The sequence below is a fragment of the Babylonia areolata genome, chromosome 15, assembly GCF_041734735.1.
Source record: "Babylonia areolata isolate BAREFJ2019XMU chromosome 15, ASM4173473v1, whole genome shotgun sequence".
Classification (NCBI taxonomy): Eukaryota; Metazoa; Mollusca; class Gastropoda; order Neogastropoda; family Buccinidae; genus Babylonia; species Babylonia areolata.
Genome location: NC_134890.1, coordinates 13697609 through 13719891, shown reverse-complemented (window position 1 = coordinate 13719891; position 22283 = coordinate 13697609). Strand labels below are relative to the sequence as shown.

General features: G+C 45.0%; 1 protein-coding gene across 1 annotated transcript in view; it reads left to right on the top strand.

The window, feature by feature from the left end:
• Positions 1-22283, top strand: part of LOC143290113 (contactin-like) — a 52711-nt gene that overhangs the window by 7872 nt on the left and 22556 nt on the right. The window contains exons 2-13 of the mRNA XM_076599401.1: positions 1170-1302; positions 2082-2227; positions 4669-4852; positions 7537-7632; positions 11122-11349; positions 12627-12732; positions 13161-13348; positions 13794-13948; positions 15196-15316; positions 18579-18742; positions 19836-19956; positions 21750-21916. Of these exons, the coding sequence (XP_076455516.1) occupies positions 1170-1302; positions 2082-2227; positions 4669-4852; positions 7537-7632; positions 11122-11349; positions 12627-12732; positions 13161-13348; positions 13794-13948; positions 15196-15316; positions 18579-18742; positions 19836-19956; positions 21750-21916 (1809 nt within the window). The remainder of the gene's footprint in view (positions 1-1169; positions 1303-2081; positions 2228-4668; positions 4853-7536; positions 7633-11121; positions 11350-12626; positions 12733-13160; positions 13349-13793; positions 13949-15195; positions 15317-18578; positions 18743-19835; positions 19957-21749; positions 21917-22283) is intronic.

The following is a 22283-nucleotide window of genomic DNA, read 5'->3' as shown; positions in this document are numbered from 1 at the left end:
CCCCCTCCCACAACAGTGGGTTCACCTGGTTCACTTGAATCATTGACTGATTGGTTGACTGCCTGTTATAATTGTAACTGATGGATTGAATCATTGACTGATTGGTTGACTGCCTCATATGATTGTAACTGATTGATTGAATCACTGAGTGATTGGTTGACTGCCTCATATGATTGTAACTGAGTAATTGAATCATTGACCGATTGGTTGACTGCCTCATATGATTGTAACTGATTAATTGAATCATTGACTGATTGGTTGACTGCCTGTTATAATTGTAACTGATCGATTGAATCATTGACTGATTGGTTGACTGCCTCATATGATTGTAACTGATTAATTGAATCATTGACTGATTGGTTGACTGCCTGTTATAATTGTAACTGATCGATTGAATCATTGACTGATTGGTTGACTGCCTCATATGATTGTAACTGATTAATTGAATCATTGACTGATTGGTTGACTGCCTGTTATAATTGTAACTGATTAATTGAATCATTGACTGATTGGTTGACTGCCTGTTATAATTGTAACTGATTGATTGAATCATTAAATGATTGGTAGACTAAACATTGACTGATCGGTTGATGACTATGAGTGAGTGATTAAATCATGGACTGATTGGTTCACTGCCTTTTATAATTGTAACTGATTGATTGAGTTATTGATTAATTGGTTCACTTGAATCATTGACTGATTGGTTGACTGCCTGTTGTAATTGTAACTGGTCGATTGAATCAATGACTGACTGGTTGATGATTATGAGTGAGTGATTGAATCATTGACTGATTGGTTAACTGTCTGTTATAATTGTAGCGGATTGAATGAATCATTGACTAATTGGTTGACCGCCTGTTATAATTATAACTGGTTGATTGAATCAATGACTGATCGGTTGATGATTATGAGTGAGTGATTGAATCATTGACTGATCGGTTGACTGTCTGTCATGATTATGAGTAACTGACTGATTTAATCACTGAGTGATCGGATGACTGATTTGACGTACGGGTTGTTATTTGAGTGACTGATTTCTTGATTGATTTTATTGGTCGGCGACTTGACTGAGCCGCTGATTTCATGGATGGATTTGATTGATTGATTGATTGATTGATTGATTGATTTCATGGATGGATTTGATTGATTGATTGATTGATTGACACGAGTTTAACGCTGTGGCGGCAGACAAGGAGACTCGGTTCGGGTGGGCGTGGACCAGCAGAACCAAGTCCTTGCCTTACATCTGTGAGATCAACAAGAGTGAGGTGTACCGTATCTTTCAACGCGACAGAGACTTCTGTGAGTGCGTGTGGAGGGGTGGGCGGGGCTGTGGGGGCTTGGGGGGGGATCGCCATTATCATCATCATCCTCATTATTATCATCCTCATCATCATCACCACAAGCATCAGCAGCAGCACCACCACCACCACCACTACCATCATCATCATCATCACCATTATCATCATTACCATCGTCATCATCATCACCATCATCATCACCACAACCACCACTACCATCATCATCATCACCATCATCTCCATTACCATAATTGCCATCAGCATCTATGATCATCATTATCATCGTTACCATCATTACCATCATCATCCCCAATTTCATCATCACCATCATCATCATCACCATCACCATCATCGTTACCACCACCACCATCATCATCATCATCATCAGTAATCATTATCACTATCATCATCGTCATCATCAATAACCAATACCATCATCACCATCGTCGTCATAATCATAACCATCATTATCATCAATAATAATCACCATCATCATCACTATCATCATCACCACCACCACCACCACCACCATCATCATCATCATCAACACCATTATCATTATCATTATCATCACCATCATCATCCTTATCATCCAATGGTGATACCATCACCATCACCATCATCATTACCAATAATCATTACCATCATCATTATCATCACCACCAGCACCACCATCATCACTTCCATCATCACTATTACCATCACCACCACCATCATCATAATCAAGACAATCATCATCATAATGATAATCATCACCATCATTGTCGTTGACACGTGCAGCCTACGGAAGCCCCTCCACTGACCCCAACGATTGGCTGAAGGGACCGACCTTTGTCTACCAGAGCCCAAGCACCGTGTTCGTCGGGAGGGAGTCGCAAGTCCACATCGAGTGCACCGCCAAAGGGAATCCCTCGCCCTCCTACAAGGTAGCACTGAAATCCCTCCCTTCTCACTGTGGACTGATGGCCTATTGGAAACTCGTCGGCCTAGGAAGCGAGAGAATCTTAGACAACTGGTTCGAATCCCGGCACAGTCGCCAGTATTTTCTACCCCCCTCTTCCACTAGAGCATGAGTGGTGGTGGTGTGGACGCTAGTCATTCGGATGAGACGATAAACCGAGATCCCGTGTGCAGCATGCATTTAACGCACGTAAAAGAACCCACGGCAACGAAAGGGCTTTCTCTGGCAAAAAAAAAAAAAAATTCACTTTGTTAGGAAAACAAATAAACTGCGGGCAGGAAAAAAAAATTTAATAAATTTTTTTTAAAAGGTGGGGCTTTCAGTGTAGCGACGCGCTTTCCCTGGGGAGACGCAGGCCGAATTTCACACAGAGAAATCTGTTGTGACGAAAAAAGAGTAAAACAATTACCAATGCAATACAACACAATACAATACAATCTCCCATTCCGCCACTTCCCCAAGCACACGGGCATAAGATGGTGTGTTGTCTTTGTGTTTGTGATGCGTTAGTAGTGATGTGGGGGGGGGGGGGGGGGGACGGCTGGGGGGGGGTTGGGGGGGAGTGGATTAAGTTTTTTTGGGTTTTTTTTTTTTTTTTTTTTTTTTTTCCTTTTTTCTTGTTTTTTGGGTTGTTGGTTTTTGTTGTTTTTTTTCTTGTGATGTATAGTGTCGTGTTGTGTGAAATGTGTTTAGTGTAGTGTTGTATGTGGGAGTGATGGCCTAGAGGTAACACGTCCGCCTTGGAAGCGAGAGAATCTGAGCGCGCTGGTTCCAATCACGGCTCAGCCGCCGATATTTTCTCCCCCCTCTACTAGACCTTGAGTGGTGGTCTGGACGCTAGTCATTCGGATGCGGAGACGATAAACCGAGGTCCCGTGTGCCGCATGCATTTAACGCACGTAAAAGAACCCACGGCAACGAAAGGGTTGTCCCTGGGTCAAAATTATGTAGAAAAATCCGCTTCGATAGGAAAAAAACAAATGAAACTGCACGCAGGAAAAAATACACAAAAAAAAAAAATGGGTGGCGTTTTCAGTGTAGCGACGCGCTCTCATTGGGGAGAGCAGGACAGAGAAATCTGTTGTGACAAAAAGAAGAGAAATGCAATGCAATGCAATACAATGCAATGCAATGCAATACAATGCAATGCAATATTGTATTGTATTGTCTCGCATACCTTCTACTTTTTGTTGTTGTTTTTTTTTTCGAAATTCGAGATGCTCTGCACAGGGAGATCACGTTGCCACACAACACTGAAGCGTCATCCTGTTTTCTGTCTCCACGTGTTTTTTGTTGTTGTTTTTTTTTTTTGTTGTTGTTGTTGTTGTTTCTCTATAGTAGTTAATTTTTCTACAGGGCTTTGTCGTGGGTTCTTTTACGTTCGCGAGGTGTGTGTGTGTGTGTGTGTGTGTGTGTGTGTGTGTGTGTGTGTGTGTGTGTGTGTGTGTGTGTGTGTGTGTGTGTTTGCTTTCTTCATTTTAACGTCTTTTCATTTCAAGTGATATTAGACGAGGATAAGGGGGGGAAAATGTTGAAAAAATTCAGTGTTCGCGTATGTGAGTGAATCGGTGTGTGTGTGTGCGCGCGCGCGTGTGTGTGTGTGTGCGCATGTGTGTGTGCGTTCGTACGTGCGTGCGTGCTTGTGTGTGTGCGTGTGTGTGTGCGTGCGTGCGTTGTTTCGTTTGTCAGCAGTTGTTTTTTTTATAGTCAATAGTGTGGGTTTTTTCTTTAAAAAGCGCTTGAATCACAGAATCTCACAACCCTCCCTCTCCCCTTTTGTCCCCCTACTCCACCCCTCCTAACCCCTCATCACCGCGCCCCCACCTCCACCCACCCCTCCCCTCGTCTTCTCCCCTCTCTCTCTATAACTCTCTCTCTATATATATATATAACTCTCTCTCTTTCTCTCTCTCTTTCTCTCTCTCTCTAACTCTCTCTCTCTCTAACTCTCTCTCTATCTCTCTCTATATATAACTCTCTTTCTCTCTCTCTATAACTCTCTCTCTCTAACTCTCTCTCTCTATAATATATATAACTCTTTCTCTATAACTCTCTCTGTATATATAACTCTCTCTCTAACTCTATAACTCTCTCTCTCTAACTCTATAACTCTCTCTCTCTCTCTCTCTCTAACTCTCTCTCCTCTCATTCTCATCCAGCCATGCAGTGTTGTTAACGCCAAATTACCATTGACGTAAACCATGATTATAATGTGCATGCTGTATCGATATGATGCTTCCCACCCTTTCTACATCATTTAGATGTTTCCCCTTCGAGGGCTGGATGAAAAAAAAAAAAGAAAAAAAAAAAAAAAGCATTGTCTCGCTTACTCAATTTACCCTCAGAAAATAAAATCCATTCAATTCACTTCAATTCAAACTCTTCCCCCCTTCCTCCACCTCTCAGTGGTTCAAGGACTACGGGAAGGCGAGCCAGAAGCTGATCGTGGCCACTGACCGCTACACGGTGACCAACGGCCGGCTGACCATCTCGCAGCCCCGGGAGGCGGAGGACGCCGGGGAGTATACGTGCGTGGCGCACAACTCTGTGGGCAGCGTCTTCAGCAGACCCATCCTCGTTGCCGAGGGCCGTGAGTGTCGGTGGGGGGGGGTGTTGTTTTGCTTGTGGGCTTGGCGGTTGGTTTTTTGGGGTTTTTTTTTTTTTAGTTTTTGACTCACTCGTGTAAACAAAGTGAGTCTATGTTTTAACCCGGTGTTCGGTTGTCTGTGTGTGTGTGTGTGTGTGTGTGTGAAGGGTATGGGTTGGTGTTGGTGTTGATGTGGGTTTGTATGGGGGGGGGAGAGGAGTGAGTCTATGTTTTAACCCGGTGTTCGGTTGTCTGTGTGTGTGTGTGTGTGTGTGTCTGTGTGTCTGTGTGTCCGTGGTAAACTTTAACATTGACATTTTCTCTACAAATACTTTGTCAGTTGACACCAAATTAGGCATAAAAATAGGAAAAATTCAGTTCTTTCCAGTCATCCTGTTTAAAACAATATTGCACCTCTGGGATGGGCACAAAAAATAAAAATAAAAAATGAAGCCTAATTATATGCAAACTGCATTTACTGTTATATTTATATTTTTTGTATTCTCTGAACTTGGCACTTTGACCTCTTATTCTGACCCAACAACAACAGGAGTCATTATTATCATGTTTTGTTCAAACAGGAACTTCTTTTGCTCAGCATGGAATTTTTATTTATTTTGCAAACGTTTTGGTGCAGTTAGTAAAAAAGGGAAATTACTCTGTAATTAATGCTAGGGGACTTAATTTATCACAAGTGAGTCTTGAAGGCCTTGCCTCTCTTGTTTTTTGTTGTTGAAAAAAAAAAGTCGCAACTACTTATTTATCAATATATTTTTTTTTAATTTCTAATGTAGTATTCTTTATTTCTTTCTTATGCATGTTTGGTGCATATCTGTTATGCATATGTGGGTGTATGCGTGAATGGGTGTCTCCGTGTTTTACATTTATTTGCTTATTTATCATCATTGTTGTCTTTTTTTTTCTTTTTTTTTTCTTTTTTATTTATTATTATTATTACTACTACTTTTTTTTATATTATATCCATTTATTTATTTATTTATTTATGTACGCTTATAGTTGACTTCATCAAGTTTTTGCGCCTTATACATATTAGTAGTAGTAGTAGTAATTTTTTTTATGTATTTATCTATTATTTGATCACCCCTTTTTTTTTCTTTTTTTTTCCTCGAGGCCTGAAGCGCGTTGGGTTACGCTGCTGGTCAGGCGTCTGCTTGGCAGATGTGGTGTAGCGTATATGGATTTGTCCGAACGCAGTGACGCCTCCTTGAGCTACTGAAACTGAAACTGTTGTTGATTTTTTGTTTGTTTGTTTTGTTTTGGTTTGGGTTTTTTTTCTTTGTTGGGTGTGTGTGGGTTTGGGTTGGGTTGTCGTGTGTTGTTTTGGGGTCGTGTTGTGTTTGGGCTGTGGTTGTTGTTAGGTTGTGTGATGTGCTGTGTTGGGTCGTGTTGTGTTGTTGGGTTGTGGTGTGTTGGTTTGGGTTGTGGTTGTTTGGTTGGGTGTGTTGTTTTGGGTCGTGTTGTTTTGGGTTGTGGTTGCTCAGTTGTGATGTGTTGTTTTTGTTCGGTTGTTATGTGTTGTTTTGGGTTGTGGTGTGCTGCTGGGGTTGTGTTGTTTTGTGTTAGGTTGTGGTGAGTTGTGTTGGGTTGTGGGTGTTAGGTTGTGATGTGTTGTTTTGGGTCGGGTTTGTGTTGATTGTGGTTGTGTGGGTGTTAGGTTGTGATGTGTTGTTTTGGGTCGGGTTTGTGTTGGTTGTGGTTGTTTTGGGTTGTGGTGTGTTGTTTTGGTTGTGGTGTGTTGTTTGGGTTGTGGTGTGTTGTTTGGGTTGTTGTGTGTTGTTTTGGTTGTGGTGTGTTGTTTGGGCTGCGGTATGTTGTTTCAGGTCGGTTGTGTTGGGTTGTGTTTATTTGGGTTGTGGTGTGTTGTTTTGGGTCGGGTTGTGTTGGGGTTGTTGTGTGTTATTTTTGGTTGTTGTGTGTTGTTTTGGGTTGTGGTGTGTTGTTTTTGGTTGTTGTGTGTTATTTTGGGTTTGGTTGTGGTGTTTTTGATTGTGGTTTGTTGTTTTGGGTTGGGTGGTGTAGGGTTGTGGTTTGTTGTTTTTGGTTGTGGTGTGTTGTTTTGGGCTGTGGTTTGTTAGGTTGGGTTGGGTTGGGTTGGGTTGTGGTGTGTTGGATTGTTGTGGGTTGGGTTGTTGTGTGTTAGGTTGTGGTGTGTTGTGGGTAAGGGTGTGCTAAAGTGTTGTGTGTCGAGTTATGGTCTGATGGGTTGGGGTGTGGTGTGTTGTGGGTAAGGGTGTGCTAAACTGTTGTGTGTCGAGTTATGGTCTGATGGGTAAGGGTGTGCTAAACTGTTGTGTGTCATTGTTTATTTATTCAATGGGTTGGGGTGTTTTTCTTTGCTTGCTTGTTTTTAAGGCATGCGTTTCATATATGATTTTTTTTATAATAAATTTGAATTTGTTACATTAATGAATCATCTGAATGGCGTGCCTTTGCTCTTCTCGTTCGCCCTTCTTTGTTAATCTGCTGGTGTTTGTGTGTGTGTGTGTGTGTGTGTGTGTGTGTGTGTGTGTGTGTGTGTAATATTTCTCATTGTTTATTTATTCATTTGACACAACACAACAGCACAATTAATTGATTAACCAGTTAGCTAATCAACTTGTTATCTATTTACCTAGCTAGCTAGCGATCCGTCTAACTATTTATTCATTTCTTCTTTTACATGTCAGACATCGATGAGTTTTCGAACGACAAGCCAGGGGCGAGAACTGCTGTCCTGTATCAAGGGGCCGTGGTGGACTGCTCTCCCCCTGCCTATAACCCTGGTACTGTGCTGTGCTGTGTGCTGTCGTGCTTTGGGATGGGTTGTGCCGGGTTTGTCTTGTGTGTCTGTTGTGTTTGTGTTTGTACAATACAATACAATACAATACAATACAATACACAAACTTTATTGTCTATACTTTGGTACAGAGATTTTCTTTTTGGCAGCAGCACATGTCCAACATAAGAAGAAAACAACAAACAAATAAAATGAATAGAAAATAAAAAGATAAATTAAAAATCAAATGGCACCAAATGGAAATAGCTATATACAAATATGCAGATTACTGAAATTTACGTGCCTCTCCATTTCAGTCAGCCAGACCGCATTGCACATCTACACACACACACACACACACACACACACACACACACACACACACACACCCCACGCACACACACCATGCGCACACACACGCACACATACACTCTCTCTCATCCCCTCTCTCTCTCTCTGTCTCTCTCTTCACAAGAAATGTAACTACAAAGATCATCGTTCATTTGTAGTTGTGTTGCACTGTACTTTACCAGTTATGAAAGTAAGAGCTTTGTGATCAATGGGGTTTTTTTCCCCACTGCAACGGGAAATCATTTACAGTTTAGTCTTTTTTGAAGGACTCTGACTCTCAAACTATCAGACAAGCTTGCGCTGGCTCTAATAATTACAGCCTTGGGGGGTTAATTGGCCTTTGGGGACCATCCCGACATCAATCGTCCTAAATCCTTGGCTGAGAGAGTGGGGATGTACCTTTACCTTGGGCAAGACACTCTCCAATATATCGAATTCCAGCCCAGATAGCCGGGACAGCAGCTGCCTCCTCTGCTGTTCTGATGGCACAGTCGGACACGACTGACTATCATACGTACACTGTATCGTTTTATATAATTGTAATGTAGGGAACTGGATTGTATTTTATTTGTAGGCGACTGTACTGTACTGTACTGTACTGTACTGTACTGTACTGTACTGTACTGTACTGTACTGTACTGTACTGTATATCTATCGGCACACTATGCTCTGCGTTGTCTCAGTTAAGTGAAATCAAATCAACTTTTATCTCTGTTGGGGAAATTCAAAATTGGTTGTGCATACCGCTTGCAATGCAAACATAATGCATGAACTAATATCACAAACTCACCAGTTTTTTTTTTTTTGTATCAGTCCCACTTCACCAGACCTTGAGTGCTGGTCTGGACGCTAGTCCTTCGGATGAACTGATAAACACGGTCCGGTGTGTAGCATGCACTTCAGTAGCGTATGTGAACTCTCTCCACACGAACGGCGAAAGAGACGACGTTAACAGCGTTTCACCCCGATTACCACCATCAAAATATTGCAAGCGGAAGGCTCTTATATTGAAGAGGTGAATGTTGACAAAGAATGCCACAATTCTGACGACGGAGGCTAAATGTTGGGTCATTCAGACACTCACAGGACATCCGAGGGGTCTGTGTAGAGGAGAAGAGAGGACTGGCCGTACTGAGTGAGTTAAAGGTCCAGGCAGTCCGAACTTCACACAGAGAGATTTGTTGTGACAAAAAATTGATATAATGCAACGCAATGCAACGCAATGCAACGCAACACATCTATTATCAAATTCATTACGGACCAAGTATTGTTCTAATGTCAAGTGCATATGCTTTAGTAACCTGACAGTTGAACATATAATTTTTAACTGTAGCTTGATGAAGCCTTTTGTACACGAAAGTGTGTCTTCACAAGTGACTGAGAACGTTGATGTTTTTGACTTTTTGCATTCATTATCAGTTGTTTCGCTTGTCAGTTTAACGACTTCTCTTTTACGAAGTCCTTTAAGTAATTTCCTGTAACTGTATTTAGAGGGTTTTTTGTTTTTGTTTTTTTCTTCCAAATTTCAGCCACATTTTTACCCTCATTTGCCCAGTTTCCCCCAACCCTCCATTCATCCACATCTCACACCCCTTCTAACCGATAATACTCAGATGTATTCATAAATACTTTAACAAAATGTCTTCAATCACCGATATGTGTGACGGGACATTAAACAAAAATTCCTCCTCCAACGCAACACAGTGCAGTACAATGTAATATGATGATGTGATATGGTTATTCATATAGCGCCTATCCAAGTTCTAAGCGCTTTACAAGCACGGGGTCGTTAGCACAACAGGCTACCTAACTGGGTAGAGCCGACTGACGGCTGTCAATGGGCGCTCATCAATCGTTTCCTGTGTCATTGAGTTAGAGTTTAGGTACGCACACATACACAATACAATACAATACACTGGTGTTCCAGTGTGGATGAAGGACAACGCAATGCAATGCAATACAATACAATACAACACAGCACAGCACAACACAGCACAGCACAGCACAGCACTACACAACACAACACAGCACTACACGGCACAGCACAACACAACACAAGCCAACAACAACAACACAACACTGCACTACACAACACAACACATCTTTATTCTATCACACTTTCTCCAGCGGTGGTGCTCCAGTGGATGAAGGACAACCAGTTCATCCGGCAATGCAATGCAATACAATACAACACAACACAATACAACGAAATACAAGACAAGACAAGACTATGCAATACAATGCAATGCAATGCAATACAACACAACACAATACAACGAAATACAAGACAAGACTATGCAATACAATGTAATGCAATGCAATGCAACACAACACAATACAACGAAATACAAGACAAGACAATGCAATACAATGCAATGCAATAGAACACAACACAACACAACGCAACGCAATGCAATGCAATGCAATGCAACGCAACGCAACGCAACGCAACACAACGCAACAAAACACAACACAACACAATACATCTTTATACTATCATATTTTTTTCAGCTGTGGTGTTCCAATGGTTGAAGGACAACCAGTTTATCCGGCAATACAACACAACACAGCACAGCACAACACAACACAACACAACACAGCGCAGCACAACAGAACGCAACTCAACGCAACACAACACTGCACTACACAACACAACACAGCACAACACAGCACAACGCAACACAGCACAGCACAGCACAACACAACACAACACAACACAACACAACACAGCGCAGCACAACAGAACGCAACTCAACGCAACACAACACTGCACTACACAACACAACACAACACAACACAACACAACACAGCACAGCACAGCACAGCACAGCACAGCACAGCACAGCACAGCACAGCACAGCACAGCACAGCACAACACAACACAACACAGCACAGCACAGCACAGCACAGCACAGCACAACAGAACGCAACTCAACGCAGCACAACACTGCACTGCACAACACAACATAGCACAACGCAACACAACACAACAACAAGTACAACACAACACAAGAGCAACACAACACTACACAACACATCTTTATTCTATTATACTTTCTCGCAATACAACACAATACAACACAACGCAACACAACACAACACAACACAACACAACACCTCTTCATTCCATCATACGTTTCTCCAGCGGTGGTGTTCCAGTGGATGAAGGACAGCCAGTTCATCCGGCCCCAGATGAACCCCCACACCTTCCTGTCGGAGAACGGGAAACTCTACTTCTCCGAGGTGCAGAGCTCCGACGCCGCCCAGTACCACTGCATCATCACTCTGGTGGCACCCCCCGGCGAGGTCCTGGCCACCTCCCAGCCCCAGTACCGAAACAGCCTGGGTATCCCGCTCAATATCTACGGGGAAAGTGGGTACACAGGGATTTTGTGTGTGTGTGTGTGTGTGTGTGTTGTGTGTTGTGTGTGTGTGTGTGTGTGCGTTATGTGTGTGTGGGGGGGGGGCGTGGGTGTTGTGTGGTGTGTGTGTTATGTGGTGTGTGTGTGTGTGTGTGTGTGTGTGTGTGTGGTGTCTGGTGTTGTTTTTTGTTGTTGTTTTTTATTAAGACATCTTGCTATATAGCGCATATTCTTGAAGCTCTGTGTGTGGTGTGGTGTGTGTGTGTGTGTGTGTGTGTGTGTGTGTGTGTTGTGTGTGTGTGTGTGTGTGTGTGTGGCCGTGTGTTTGTGTGTGTGTGGGGGGGGGTGGATGGGTGGGTGGGAGGGGGGTGTTTTTGTGTGTTGTGTGTGTGTGTTGTGTGTGTGTGATGTGGTGTATGGTGTGTGTGTGTGGGGGGGGGTGTGGGTGAAGCATTTACTTAGTTGCTTATAATTCAGCCGACTACGAAGGAGTTATTCCAAGGCTTAGTTAGTTAGTTAGTTAGTTAGTTAGTTGCTTGTTTGGTTGCTTTGTTGGTTAGATAGTCAGGTAGTTAGTTAGAATAAGCTTACAGCTGGGCCAACAGCAAAGGGAGCGCTGTATGATCGATCGGTTCTCCATTGCAGTGGGAAATCATTTACAGCTTGGTCTTTTGTGAAGGACTGTGACTCTCAAACTAGGAGGCAAAATTGCACTGGCTCTTAGTACTGCAGCCTTGGGGGCTAGCTGGCCTTTGGGAACCATCCCGACGCCGACTGTCCTGTAACCCTCTTGGCCGAGAGAGCGGGGATGTAACTTGGGGCAAAACGCGGTCCACTCTAATCAAATTCTAGCCCAGATAGTCGGGACAGTAGTTACCTCCTCTGTTGTTCTGATGGTCATAGTCGAAAACGACTGACTGTCATACTTTATTCAAAAGACCACAGCCACGAACAACCTGACATTACAATACAACGCAACGCAGTGCAATACAATACAGTACAATACAATACAATACAAATACAATACAAATACACAATATAATACAATGCAACACAATACAATACAATACAACGCAACGCAACGCAGTGCAATACAATACAGTACAGTACAGTACAATAGTTACAATGCAGTACAACACAACACAGTGCAATGCAATACAATTCAGTGCAATAAATACAATACAATGCAACGCAACGCAACGCAACGCAACGCAACGCAACGCAACGCAACGCAACACAACACAACACAACACAACACACAACACAACACTCAGTGTCCCTGTTGCAGACGCCAACAAGTTCGGGCCAGACGTTCACGATGATTTCCCTGCAGTGTTCCCCAAGCAGCCCTTGAGGGGACAGGAAATGCGCCTGGAATGTCTGGCTTACGGAAGGTTCGTGTGTGTGTGTGTGTGTGTGTGTGTGTGTGTGTGTGTGTGTCTGTGTGTGTGTGTGTGGGGGGGGGTATGTGTGTGTGTGTGTGTGTGTGTTTGCGTGTGTGTGTGCGTGTATGTGTGTGCGTGTGCGTGTGTGTGTGTGTGTGTGTGTGTGTGTGTAAGTGTGTTGTGTGTGTTTGCGTGTTTGCGCCCGCGCTTGTGTGTTTGTAATTATATGTGTGTGTGCGCGCGTGTGTGTGTGTAAGCGTGCGTGTGTAAATGTATGCGTGTTTGTATGTGTATGTCTGTGTGTGTGTTTACGTGTGTGTGAGTGCATGTGTGTGCGTGCGTGTGCGTGCGCGCGCGCGCGCGCGCGTGTGTGTGTATGTGTATCTATCTGTGTGTCTATCCGTGTGTCCTGCGACGTGTGTGTGTGTGCAACCCAGGCTACCCCTGTACTACTCCTGGTCCCGGGTAGACGGGGGCAGGCTGCCCTTGGAGCGGATATCGTTCTCCAGCGTGAACCGGGTGATCAAGATCCAGAATGCTCACCTGGAGGACAGCGGCGTGTACATGTGCACCGTGCAGGGTCCGGTCAACACCCGCAGCAAGAACATCTCCGTCAGTGTGTCTGGTGAGTCGGGTGGGAGCCTGGAGGAGGAGGGAGGGAGGGGATAGGGGGGGTGGGGGCGGGGCGGTTGTGGGGGTGGTTGCGGTGTGGTGGTGGGGGTGGGGGGGGGGAAGGGAGGCTTTGGGGGGTTGGGGAGAAGGGTTTTGGATGGAAGAAGAGTCTCTGTCGTTATGATTGTAATTGTTGTTGTTATTGTTACCTTCAAGGGTAGTAGTAGTATTAGTGTTATTATTATCATTCTTGTTGTGGTGGTGGTGATGATGACGATGACGATGATGGTAATGACGACGACGATGATGATGATGGCAATGCCCACTTTAGACGATGAAGACGACGACGATGAAGAAGACGACAACGACCACGATAACGACGATGACAACGTTGACGATAATAACGACAATGATGATGACGGTGATATAACGTGTCCACACACACAAAAAAAAAACAGCGGTGCCGTACTTCAAGTACCCGCTGCGGAACCAGCACCTGGACCGTGGAAGCCGCCTGACGTGGGTGTGCGATGCCGTGGCCATCCCGAGGGCCACCTACGCCTGGTACAGGAACGGTCAGCTGCTGGTCACTGATGCCGCTCAGGACATACAGGTCAGTGCTGTGCTGTGCGTGCTGTGCTGTGCTGTGCTGTGCCTTGCCGTGTTGTATTTGTATTTCTTTTTATCACAACAGATTTCTCTGTGTGAAATTCGGGCTGCTCTTCTCCATGGAGATCGCGTCGTTACGTTACGGATGAGTAGGCAGGCAGGTTTATCTGTCGGTGTGTGTCCTCATATGGAAGAAGAGGCCGATTCTGGATGCGCAGCACTTCCCACAGGTGTCGCAAGGGAAAACGTCTCCAGAAGTTGAGCCCTGCTTCCTTCGCTCACGCTTCTCCTTAATGGCCAGCGTTCTCTTGTGTCCCACTATGACAATCAGAAAAGCACAGGAAGCAACTGCTGTCTCGACTCCCTGGGCTATAATCTGATTCATTGTGGAGAGTGTGTTTCCCAAATTACATCATCACTCTCTCCGTCAAGAGGGTTTTTAGGACAGTGGGCGTTGAGGGTTGTCCCCAAGAGGCCGACTGGACCCCAAAGCTGCAGCATTTAAAAGCCAGCGCAGTCTTGTCTGCTAGCTCGAGGTCACAGTCCTTCACAAAAGACTCAGCTGTAAAATAGATTCCCTTTACAGACTCGTGTTCATACAGCTCTCACTTGGCTGTTGGCCAGACTGAAAGCTGTAAACTTACGTAAATGATGTCAGCGAGGCGTTCAGTCTTGGTCAGCGGAGTGATTGAGTGTGTGAGTGTGTGAGTACATACGCACTCACTTCAGAACGGAACCACCAAACCAAACGACGACCAGTCTACCTAATGCTTACCATTTATTGTTCATTATTCATTTTGTTTGTAATTGGTTGGTTTTTTGGTGTGTTTTTTTTTTCTGGTGGGGAGAAACATGGTGACCATCAACTGTGCTGACATTGCCAAACATTACACACACACACACGCGCACGCACGCACGCACGCACGGACACACGCACGGACACACGCACGCACGCACACACACACACACACACACACACACACACACACACACACACACACACACACACACACACACACAATGACCCAAACAACACGCCGCACCGCAACTCAACCCACCATCACACAATCCAACACACACACACACACACACACACACACACACACAATATATATATATATATATATATATATATATATATATATATATATATATATGAGAGATGAAAACCTCAGAACAAAAACCACCGGAGAGAGAATTACTCACCATTGTTATTGTTGTACAGTTTTCAATTGTTCGTTGTTTTACTAGGTGCAGGGGAACGTGTTGACCATCTCCAGTGCCGACGCCGACAAACACGACGGCATGTACGAGTGCATGGCCTGGAACGACCTTGGCAAGGAAACCAGCATTGCTCAGATCAGAGTCCTCGGTACGTCCATGCCCAACATACACATGACACAGAATACGGAGCTCAAGAAACATTAAAGGAACAATTTCTTTCTTCTTCTTCTTCTTCTTCTTCTTCTTCTTCTTCTTCTTCTTCTTCTTCTTCTTCTTCTTCTTCTTCTTCTTCTTCTTCTTCTTCTTCTTCCGTGGGCTGCAACTCCCGCGTTCATTCGTATGTTCACGAGAAGGTTTTTTAAGTGTCTGACCGTTTTCACTCCGCCATGTAGGCAGCCATACTCCGTTTCCGGGGATGTGCATGCTGGGTATCTTTTTGTTTCCATAACCCACCGAACGCTGACATGGATTACAAAATTGTCACGTGACCGGTTGAGGTTGAGGACCCACCTACAACCCGACCGGCCCCGCGCAATCTGATAAAAGAAAATTTAAGAAAAATGGGTCTCCGGAACCTCGCACGCTCAGTTAGTGCAGCCAACGCCAAGAATTTATACACAATACCAAACTTTATTCACTCACTCCCTCAGACATACTGACAACCGAAACAGCAGCGAGGCCTAAACTATTTCCTTTAATCCCCCCCCCCCCCCCCCCCTCCCCGCCCCCCTCAAACTTACTAACCCGCTAATACAATTCGCCACATCATTTCAAGCTTTGTTTTTTTGTTTAAATGGGAATGAGAGAAAAATAAATAAATAAATCACATTCGCTCGAACACACACACTCACCCCTCTTGTGCACTGCTCACACATGCACACGCATCCTTTACCGTCCATGTACGGCTTGCATTGGTCCTGAACACGAGGGTCCATGCCACAGACAACCCAAGATGCCGGCGACCACGGAGAGTCCTAGTCCTTCTGCAGACAGGGCATGCAAAGCGGCGATCTTCATGTGCGTCGGGGACTCCCCTGTGACAGACTCGGGGAATACACAGGCGCAGGGAAGGCTGCGGGTGCCCAGGACAACGGCGGAGGCTGGGGAAGGTGGATTGCGCGAGTCCAAGACGACCTTAACACCCGGGGAACGTGCGGGACTCGTCGGAACACTCTTCGGAGCTGTAAAGAGACTCGAGCCAAGAGTCAAGCACAAGAAAAACAATGCATGTGCTAAAGCAGACACACAGAGGGGTTTCGCACACACTCACACGTACAGCTGAATGCCTTAATACAACTGTTTACAAAAAAAATACAAAAAAAAAAACAGAATGTGTGCACACAGATATACATAAATCTGAATCCACAAGGATTGGCAGGGCCATACTGCACTGAAATTAAAGTATATATTTTAAATGCAGCAACAACACCACCACCAAAAAACCTGAAATACATAGTGGCCGCTCCCTGTCTATAGAAAGAAAAAAAAACTAGCATTCTTCACTCTTCCAACCTGACTCACCTCAAGAACTCGTGAGGGAGAAAAAACAAAACAAAGGAGATTAAATCCCTGGAACTAGAATGTAGTTCCAGACCTCCTGGTCGGACACGGACCCAGGAAATGTAGTGGCACTGGAAGCCCCCAAACCCGAACCGAATTGGCAAAAAACTCCTCACTCCAAAATGAATGGAGCAGGAACTAGAAAAGAAACCACCTCTCCCTGACTGGGTGCAACTGCCAGTGATTAAAGCATCTTCCGATGCCCACGACATCGACAGGTGAGTTTCCCTTATCAAACCTGTAGCTGAGCTTAACAACGTGCAGATATACATGCACGAGAAAAAGAAAACAACAACCTGAGCTGACTACGAGAGAGGGAAGGAGCACACACTCACGCGCGCGTACACACGGACACATGCACGCACGCACAGAAAGAAAGAAATAACGAAAGGGAAAAAGAAAAAACAAAACAAAAACAGCGATAATCATGACGTATTCGAGGGGTCAAGTTGACCAAAATTTCTTTTTTTTTCCAACACTACACTGTCGCACGGGACAGATATTTAACGTGCGTACTTGATCTTCTGCTTGCGTGCACACACGAAGGGGGGTTCAGGCACAAGCAGGCCTGCACATATGTTGACCTGGATGATCGGAAAAATCTCCACCCTTAACCCACCAGGCGACGTTACCGAGATTCGAACCTCGGACCCTCAGATTGAAAGTCCAACGCTTTAACCACTCAGTTGTTGCGCCCGTCTAGGACCACTTGATAAAATCGGGTATATTTTTTATGAAACATAAAACTCGCTCCCATAAGTTTTAGTACAAGCCTCACAAAAAAGTTAAAGCCCGCTTCATAAAAGCAGGTATATTTTCATAAGATGTTAATATATATGTATATATATATATATATATAAAATGCAGAAAAACAAAAACGAGAGGTGATTAATTAATTAAGCAGGTTGCCCATCATGGTCTCATGGTGGCCTCTCATTAATTAAAGACACTAACAGCTGTTCTGAGCACACGTGCTTTAAAAACCAACAGCTTGCAAAAATGCGCTTCGTGTTTCAGTCCCAAGTCGTCATCATAATCATCATCATTATCACCTTCATCGTCATCATCATCATTATCATCATCATCACCAGTGTGTCTTAGCCTCCACAGCCTCGTGGACAGCATATGGGGCGGTAACCTGACCATGCAGTCTCGGTCATTATCATCATCATCATCATCGTCGTCATCATCATCATCACCAAGATTCTCTTGCAGCTTTCAAATCCACCGTCATTATCGTAATTATCATCATCATCACCATCATTACCATCATTGTCATTATCATCATCACCACCACCACCACCATCTTTCATCATAATCATCATCATCACAGTTATCATCAATATTTTGTTGCAGCCCTCGAACTTACCATCGTTATTATATCATCACAAGCATTATCATCATCGTCATTATCATCATCACCACCAACACCAACACGTCGTCATTATCATCATCATCATCGTCATCATCACCACCATCATCACCATCAACATCATCATCATCACCATCACCATCATTATCATCATCACCATCACCATCATCACCATCACCATCATCATCATGACCATCATCATCATCACCATCACCATCATCATCATGACCATCATCATCATCGCCATCATCATCATCATCATCATCATCGTCGTCATCATCACCATCGTCGTCGTCACAATCATCATCATCACCACCATGGTTATGTATCCAAATTTCTACTGTATTCTGTGTTTGTGTATGATTTTCGATTTATGTTCGTACCTTGTCATGTACAATATTCCTTGTGACCCCGGTACACTTGGTAATAAAGACATATTCTATTCTATTCTATTCTATTCTATTCTATTGTGCTGCAGCCTTCCAGCCCAACTTCAACAAGCAGCCGGTGCACAGTAGCCTGATGGGGGCGGAGGGGGGTAACGTGACGGTGCAGTGCCGACCCGAGGCCGCTCCCCAGCCCGTCATCACCTGGTCACACAACGGCTCGCCTCTCGTCTCTTCCGCTTCCGGACACGCCCGGGTGAGTGGAGTGGTGTGTGTATGGGCGGGGGGAGGTGCGGGGGGGGAGGACGGGGGGGGTGAGGCGTGTTGGTTGGTTGGCGGGATGGGGGGAGGGAAGGGGAGGAGGAGAAGAAGGTGTCGGGGGTGGTGGGCGAGGATGGGAGTGAGTTGGCGGGGGGGGGGGGGGAGGAGAGGGTGTCGGGGTGGGGGGGGGGGAGGAAAGGGTGTCGTGGTGGGGGAGGGTGGGAGTGGGATGGGGGGAGAGGAGGAGAGGGTGTCTGGGGGGGGTGGAAGTGGGTTGGCGGGGGGGGGGGGGGGAGGGGGATGGGAGGAGAAGAGGGTGTCGTGGTGGGGGAGGGTGGGAGTGGGATGGGGGGAGAGGAGGAGAGGGTGTCTGGGGGGTGTGGGGGAGGAAAGGGTGTCGTGGTGGGGGAGGGTGGGAGTGGATTGGGGGGAGAGGAGGAGAGGGTGTGGGGTGGTGGGGGAGGGTGGGAGTGGGTTGGCGGGGGGGGGGGGGGAGGAGGCAGGGAGAAGAGGGTGTCAAGTGGGGGGGGGTGTGGAGTTGGGTTGGAGGGTTATGTGTGTGCGGGGGGGGGGGGGAGAGGGGGGGGTGGCGAGGGTACGGCGGAAGAGGGGAAGCTGGAAGCAGTTCTGTCTGTCAGTCTCTGTCTCTGTCTCTCTGTCTCTGTCTCTCTCTCTCTCTCTCTCTCTCTCTCTCTCTCTCTCTCTCTCTCTCTCTCTCTGCACACACAGACACACACGATCGCGTGCGCGCGCATGCACGTAAGCACGCACGTTCACACATGCGGAGAAGCAAAAAAATAAATGGATAAACAAAGTATGAAAAAGGTGAAAACTCTTTCAGTTGGGAGGGAGGTCTCTCTCGGAGCTTTTATACTTATTTTCTAGACATATGCTTCCACACAGACTTTAACTGAACGTAATCTGTGTGTATATGTGTGTGGTGCATGTGCGTGTGTGTGTGTGTGTGTGCGTGCGTGCGTGCGTGCATGCGGACTTTCATACGTGCATGTGTGTGTGTGCGGGCGCGCGCTTGCGTGCTTGCGTGCTTGCATGCGTGTGTGTGTGTGTGTGTGTGTGTTGATTGCCAGGTCACGGCCAACGGGAACCTGGAGCTGTCAGGGCTGACCAGAGGGGACGAAGGGACGTACACGTGCACCGCGGAAAACGCCTTGGGAAAGGCCGAGTCCAGTGGAAAACTGACAGTGCTCCGTGCGTATTTTCAAGTGTGTGTGTGTGTGTGTGTGTGTGTGTGTGTGTGTGTGTGTGTGTGCGTGCGTGCGTGCGTGCGTGTGTGTGTGTGTTGTTTCTTTCTTTCTTTCTTTTAGCTCTTTCAGAACGCTTCAAACACTTTTTGTAGTTTAGGAATCCTAAGCCAGACCTTTTTTTTTCTTTAACTCTTGCAGAACATTATTTACGAATTGACCGTAATGAAGCAGTTTGCAGTTTTAAGTCAGAACTGACTTGAATTTTCTTTTTTTCTTTCCAGAACATTATTTACGAATTGACCACAAAGAAGCAGGTTTAAGTCAGAACTGACTTGATTTTTCTTCTCTTTTTTTTCTTTTTTTCTTTTTATTACCATAGCACAGTATGTACGAACCCTGAGCCAGGTTGATTTTTTAACTCTACTAATACATCATCTAGGGCATCGATTAGAAACCCTGTTTGAACAAATGACATTGACATTTTTTGGGAGTGGGGGTGGGGGTTGATTGGGGGGGGGAGGGCGTGGATGGGGGGTCATATCGATTTTAAGTGTTGTAGAACAAACCTCGCCGTGTGAAAAGAAAGGGGGGTATGTCGATCTTAACTCTTGCACAACAAACTACGATTTCTACTCTTGTAGAACTAGCAAGAGGAAACAAAAAGAGAGAGCGTCAACTACCACTCTTGTAGAACGAACCACACAAAATTGATTGATTGACTGACTGACTGACTGGCTGGTTGGTTGGTTGGTTGGTAATTTTGTTGGTTGATTAATTGAGTTTTTAATTGATTGATTGGTTGATTAGAAGATAACGAATTGTGTTCTTGCAGAAAGATTCACGCTTTGGGGAGAAAAACAAAAGAAAAAAACTAAATAAAACAAAAAATGCTCTTGCAGAACGAAGGACATATCGGTTTTAACTCTTGCAGAACGAAGGACATACATACTCGGTGTTAACTCTTGCAGAACGAAGGGCATTTCGGTTTTAACTCTTACAAAACGAAGGACATACACAATCGGTGTTAACTCTTGCAGAACGAAGGACATACCGGTGGTAACTCTTGCAGAACGAAGGACATACCGGTGGTAACTCTTGCAGAACGAAGGACATACCGGTGGTAACTCTTGCAGAACGAAGGACATACCGGTGGTAACTCTTGCAGAACGAAGGACATACCGGTGGTAACTCTTGCAGAACGAAGGGCATACCGGTGTTAACTCTTGCAGAACGAAGGACATATCGGTTTTAACTCTTGCAGAACGAAGGACATACATAATCGGTGTTAACTCTTGCAGAACGAAGGACACATTGGTTTTAACTCTTGCAGAACGAAGGACATATTGGTTTTAACTCTTGCAGAACGAAGGACATACCGGTTTTGATTATCTCTTTGCAGAATGAAGGACATATCGGTTTTAATCAACTCTTGCAGAACGAAGGACATATAAGTTTTAATTCTTGCAGAGCGAAGGACATATCGATTTTAGCACTTGCAGAGGAAAGGACATGCATTATCGGTGTTAACTCTTGCAGAACGAAGGGCATATCGGTGTTAACTCTTACAGAACGAAGGACATATTGGTTTTAACTCTTGCAGAACGAAGGACATATCGGTTTTGATTATCTCTTTGCAGAACGAAGGACATATCGGTTTTAACTCTCGCAGAACGAAGGGCATATCGGTTTTAACTCTCGCAGAACGAAGGGCATATCGGTTTTAACTCTTGCAGAACGAAGGGCATATCGGTTTTAACTCTCGCAGAACGAAGGACATACCAGTTTTAACTCTTGCAGAACGAACCACGCTGTCAACGAAACCTGAGCCGGCGACGGTGAGCGAAAACAGCACGGCCCACATTCCGTGCCAAGCGTCCTACATCGCCAACAAAACGGACCTGGTCTACGCCTGGTATTTCAACGGCAAACTGCTCAACACCGACTACGAACCAGCTTTCAAAGTGGTCAGCAATTTGGGGAGGGGGGGGTTGTTGGTTTTTTTGTTGTTGTTGTTGTTGCTGTTTTACCCCCGAAAACGGAGTATGGCTGCCAAAATGGCGGGATAAAAACGGTCATACTCGTAAAAGTACACACGAGTGAACGTGGGAGTTGCAGCCCACGAACGAAGAAGAAGAAGTTGTTGTTGTTGTTATCCATCTTTGGGTTTACAATTTTCACATAGTGCCACAAGAATTCATCCCGTCAATGATTCTGTGCCACATTATTATACTTTCATTCTGATGTAATGTACAAAGATGGATTTTTCTTTCGCTGTTGGACGCCTACGTACATAACTAAATCAAGACATACGTAAGTGGTCAGTGTTTGTTC